Consider the following 5923-nt stretch of genomic DNA (forward strand, 5'->3'; position numbering starts at 1 on the left):
AAAAATACTCGTGGATTAAAAATTGTAATGTGTTAAAACATAAACCTTTAATTTTCAAATTAAAATTTCTTTTACTTACTTTACCGTAAATGACGAGCTTCATGAACAAAAAAGTTGTGCGATTGTAGGGATGGGAGAAGCTAGAGGATGAGAGATTATTGTCGAAGCACGAGGATCACACATTCACTTTATGCTAAAATTGGTATTTTCCTAATCACTTTTTTTTTTTTTTTTTTTTTTTTTTTTTTTTTTTAAATTTATGACAAATATAATATAAATAACATAATGTATCAATATTCCTTTGGTGGGCCCCACTCATCTACTCTGTTCTTTGTTTTTTGCCCGTTAAACTCCTGCCTCTATTTAACACGTCCAATTAGGCAAGTTAAATTTTGTGTCATACATCAAACTCTATTTTTTTTTTTTTTTTTGTTTCATTTGGAACAAGAGTTTCTAGGCAATATCGGCAAGAACAAGTTGTGTTTCAATGGACAATAGTATTTTGGGTCTTCTCAAAGTTCGAATTAAAAAGGGTGTTAATCTTGCAATTCGTGATGCAATTAAAAGAGGTGCTAGCGATCCTTATGTGGTTGTCAGCGTGGGTGAACAGGTTTGAACCTTACAATTTCTAAGGTTATCTTTTTTATTTGAAGGTGGATCCAATGAATTGGGGTTGGGTTTGGGGTTGTTTCTGTTAAGAGCTGGTGTTCATCCTGAATAATTTGGAAAATTAATTAAACAATTGGCATTTTAATCCCTTTTTTCTTTAACATTTTCTATGAAAATTATTATTTTCTTTTTGTGGCATATTGGGTTTTGTTAATAATATATTATATTTCTCCTGGGAAATATATTTATAGCGAGCCTTTTACATTCTTAAGTTTATTTACAGAAAGAAAAGGAAAAAAACACTAATTTTTTATGGATGGATAATATATCTTTCTTGATTGTAATTTGAGAAAACTTATGGTGTTAATACATGAATAAGAGACAAAAATATGTTTGTGTCATGTATATATAAATCATTTGTTATCATTCTCATTATTATTGAACTTTTCGTTAATTTAGGATTAATTTTCTATTCTAATGGGTTAACTTGTTCTAACACATATTTATGGGAAGAATATTGGAAGATTTTATATCAACTACCTAATTCATGTCCTTGTGGTGCAAATATCTATTGGGACCAAAATATGTGAGAATTAACTTTTGATTTATATCAAAGATGACAAAAGAATTTATTTATTTATGTAAATTCATCAAATCCATTCATTTCAATAAAAAAATATAATAGATCAGATTCAATTTATCCATTTAATTTTATATATGATTTGTAATCCATTCACTATTTTTTCAAAATAATTCATTAGATTACAAAATGAGATATTTATTTAATTTAGATTTTAAAAAGATTATTTTGATATAAAAAATCTAGTGAGTTTTAAAATACTATCTAGGAATATAATAATTTATAAAAAGGATAGAGAAATAATTATTTCAAAAATAATTTTTTTTTAAATATTTAAATATTATTTTCATGGAATTTAAATGGATTAATAGATTGTTTTCATCTGATCTATTATAATTCATCTAAAAAATTATTCAATCTATTTATTTGTCATTCCTAACAATAGTTTATTACGTAATTGATAAGTTTTTAAATAAGTCAATTCTCTAAACTTAAAAGGCTCATCCTTTTAAGTTTATTTGTAATTCTCTTCATTTGCTTGGTCTTTTTCAAATGGAATTTCAAATGTCTTAGAGGCTCATCTCTATCCATCTAGTCTCTAGACCTTACCTCTAATAAGAAAGAATTGAATAAGCATTATTGCTATGCTAGTGATTCCATTTTCCAACATCTCTCGAACTTGTTTCATAATTTCATCCTTATATAACTGGAAGCATTTATAGAGCATACACTAATTGAACCTTGTCCCAACGGTAAATTAATAGCATGATCAAAATTTCTTTGTGGAGGTAATCCCTTGGGTTCTTGGAACACTTGTAAAATTGTTCAAGAAAACTTTGCAACTTTTACTTTAGCTTATGACAAATTGTCTACCAATTTGTTGGAGTCCCATAGTTATTTATTTCAATTTTTTTGTTACTTCCTCTCGTTTTGCTTATTCATGCAATGACAAGAAGTAAATTTAGTTGACACCTAATTATGCATCAATAGAATATGTGCTCATTACCACCTCAAGGCCAAAACACCTCTTGTGAAAGCTGGTAATCATAACCTAAACTTATTCTTTACCCTCCTTCTATTTCCTTCATATGCAACCTTAAATATTGTCATGACCACTGGAGAAATTAAACCATAGAGTTGTTATGGTATCTAAAGAAAACTAAGGGTTTTGGTATAGTTATTTTCTAGGCTAATAGTTGAATGAATTTAAGTAAATTAAAAAAGAGAGAATTTATCAATAATAGTACTAAAAACCTTAAATTTTGGATTGTAAAATAGAACTTATCATTAAGTCATGGGTTGCACCACCCTCCACTCAAACACATCAACTTCATCTTACATTTGATTTACACGTATCCTCTTTTTCCTTTTACAATAAAATATCAATATTTATTTTGTCCATGACATAATTAATCCGATGCTTAACCCATATCCTTTTTGGGCTTACCTTATTGAGATCTATTAATATCACTTAGCATCCAGCTTTAATTTAATTCTTCATAAGGACTTATGTTGGCAAACACTATCAATTGATATATATATCCCAATTGTTTTGATTTCAATAATTTTTTGAAGATGAAGGAGCATGATTGACATAGGAAATTGTATGCAATAGAGTCCATCTAGTTAAATTCAGAATCTTGTCTTTCATTTAAAACCCATATACTAACTTTTAGATAAAACACTTTTTTGATTATTAGATCATTTGGTCTGTTGATTATTCTCATATTAGTGCAGAAAATGAAGACTCATGTGGTAAAAAACAACTGCAATCCTGAGTGGGATGAAAATTTGACCCTATCTATAAAGGATGTTAAAACTCCAATACACCTTGTAAGTACTGATCCAAGCTATAAATGTTATTTACTAAGTATTAGGCTTATCTATATAGATATATATGTTTTAATAGGATAAACTTCTACTCAAATACTTATAAAATTTCTAAATAAAGAGTTATAATGATATGAGTTTCTCTCCTAATTCAAAATCATCTTAAGCATTTTAACTTTTATATAAGTTCCCTTATCTTAGTTTATAAATATTGAGGTGATAATTGACTTTAACTTATGAGAAAAGCTTAATTTATTCTACCTTCTTATTTATTTTCTTTATATAAAAAGTAAGACCATAATTTTTATTTAAAGGAAATTATATCATTAGTATAGACGTTGTGCATCTACATTATAATATTGATCATAATATCATTGATAATATCATTATAATATCAAGTTCTAATGCATAATTGCCTATTTGTATATATTCTCTACCGTATTGTTAGATTAAACTTGCAAAATCTATATTAGTAGTTCAATTTTTGATAGATGAAGACTATAATAAAGAGAGACAAGTCTAATTATTGAATTTTTCATTTATATATAACATTATTTTATAATATTTTCATTCATTAAGAGCATTGCAAAGAACTATCCCATATCCTTCTAATGTTATCACTATAGCACAAGAAGAATACTCCAAAATTTGTTGATTACTTTCACATTTTATTTCTCTTTACAGAATGTTTATGACAAAGACACTTTCTCTGGAGATGATAGAATGGGTGAGGCAGATATAGACTTAAAACCATATGTTGAGTGTCTGCAGATGGAGTTGAACAAGCTAATTCAACAAAGAAATGGTTTTTCAATCAAGAGGATACAACCAGATGAAACTAATTGCCTTGCTGAAGAGAGCAATTGTATTTGGCAAGATGGAAATATTATCCAAGAAATGGTTTTGAGATTGAAAAATGTTGAGACTGGGGAATTATATGTGGAAATTGAGTGGATTGATGTTATTGGTTGCAAGGGCTTATCACAAGTAGAACTTTAAGTGTGTTTCCATCCTTAACGTTATATGAAGTATTGAATTTTAGAATTCTCATGCAATCATTAAGACCCTTTTTCTTCTCTAAACCAAACTAACATGATATTTATTAGATGATATAAGTCTATTAATAACGTGATTAATTGGTAAGTGATTTTGGATACAAAATATTGATATATGTGAGAAACAATGTAGGCCTCACCCATATGTCCACAAAAAGAAATTGTTAGGCCTTTTTTCTCATCAAAACATTCAATTGCTCTCTATGGTGTATCCAATTGAAAACCTAAAATTTAGAGTGTGTAATCAAGCAAAAGAAGACTTATTACCTTCCTAACTCTATGGAGTCTTACAACACATTGATAATGTTACGAACTCTTGATCCCTAAATAAGAAAGCAATCCAATTATTGTTCTAAATTCTTATTAAGTTTTTCATTGTTGGTATTATTTTTCTACATTTGATATTTGTATCAATTTTATATGATTTTGAACTTCATTACTAAACATTAGAGTGCCCTTTTATTTAATGATTTTTTGGATCCAATTTTGGGTGAAAATTTTGAATAATTATTTTCAGGAAATTGAAATCCCAAATCATAAGACTTTTATAGTTTGGTTATATGAATTCATTGGGTCAAATTTTATGAGTTTTTGATAATAGTCAAAAGAGAATTTGAATCTCGTTTATTGTCAGATACCTTTCCTTTTGCACTATTGCAATTATTTGCATTCTGCAAATTTGATTACATACACCTTTGAATTATTAAATTGAGGTATTTTTTTAGTTGCTTGCACCACTGTTATATTTTTCACGTCTTTTAACACTTCAATTTTCACAAATAAAATAAATAAAGACTTTTTTTTTTGTAAATAATATAATAGAGTATTTTAATTAAATAAATCAAATAAAGGCTTTGATAAATATATAGGTTAAAAGACAAAGTGTTTTCTAGCTATTGGGTTTTGGTCCTCATAAACCCAACACACTATTTCTATATAAGAGTTTGTTATGTTTAGTCCTAATTTGCTCTCAAGTGCTTTGTTGTGTTGTCTTAAATCTTGTGAGAAAGTTGTGAACCCGGAAAAGAATCTAGAAGGAGTCTTGTTGTTGCCACTTGTCTTGCATTCCTGCTTAGAGCTTGTTTATTCAAGTTTTTAGAAATGTTGTCTCACTCATAGATATAGTATGGGTTGTGGGTAGAAGGGTTGGCCCTAGACCCCATAAATTTTGTTCGGAGGTTTCTTGAAGGGGTTACAAATACCCAACTTTGGTTTTGTTTTATGACTTTAGGAGTTGTCCGTTTCATTATAATGTCTTCTAAAAGGTAAAGAAACACACAAAATAGGGGTTAAATATGAATTTGAGAATTTTTGTTAAATTTTGCAAGATTAAGAAAACAATTATAAATTCTTAAAATGTTTTTTCCAAAGGTCTAAATGTAAGGAAAAGGAAACATAAATATTTTTTTTATATTGGTTCACTTAAGCTTGAGTTATCTCTAGTTACCTTTAAACTATAAGGGTTCCACTAGCACAAGGAACTTTACAAGTAATTTTACTACCATTACTACCTTACAAGTATTCTCTATGTCACTATTAGTCATACGTATAAACAATTGTTTACCAAGTATTCTTTACACTAGCCTCTCCAGGCTTAAGGTAAAGGTAAGTAGTGTTTGAAAGGATAACAATTATGGAGGGGATATGTAAGTTGAGTTCAGAGGTTACAACTTGATAATGCAAGGATAATTTAGTTTAACACTATTCATCCAGTGGATGATAACTTATGCTTTCTACAAGATTGAAGGGAATGATTGATTTAACATAGTATAGGCACAATTAAACCATACAAATTCAATTTTTTTCAACTCTTCAAAGCTTTTTTTATTTATAGGCTTCAAAAAGATAT

The 5923-nt window shown here is 28.1% G+C and overlaps 1 protein-coding gene across 1 annotated transcript; it reads left to right on the top strand.

Moving 5' to 3' along the window:
- Positions 1–286: 286 nt before the first annotated feature.
- LOC109803206 (protein C2-DOMAIN ABA-RELATED 9) lies at positions 287–4074 on the top strand. Its single transcript, XM_020364672.3, has 3 exons — positions 287–610; positions 2927–3022; positions 3704–4074. Exons 1-3 carry the CDS (start codon positions 488–490, stop codon positions 4016–4018), a joined length of 534 nt encoding a protein of 177 aa, XP_020220261.1. The 5' UTR covers positions 287–487; the 3' UTR covers positions 4019–4074.
- Positions 4075–5923: the final 1849 nt, after the last annotated feature.

Source organism: Cajanus cajan, chromosome 11 (assembly GCF_000230855.2).
Source record: "Cajanus cajan strain Asha chromosome 11, NIPB_CcT2T_4, whole genome shotgun sequence".
Classification (NCBI taxonomy): domain Eukaryota; kingdom Viridiplantae; phylum Streptophyta; class Magnoliopsida; order Fabales; family Fabaceae; genus Cajanus; species Cajanus cajan.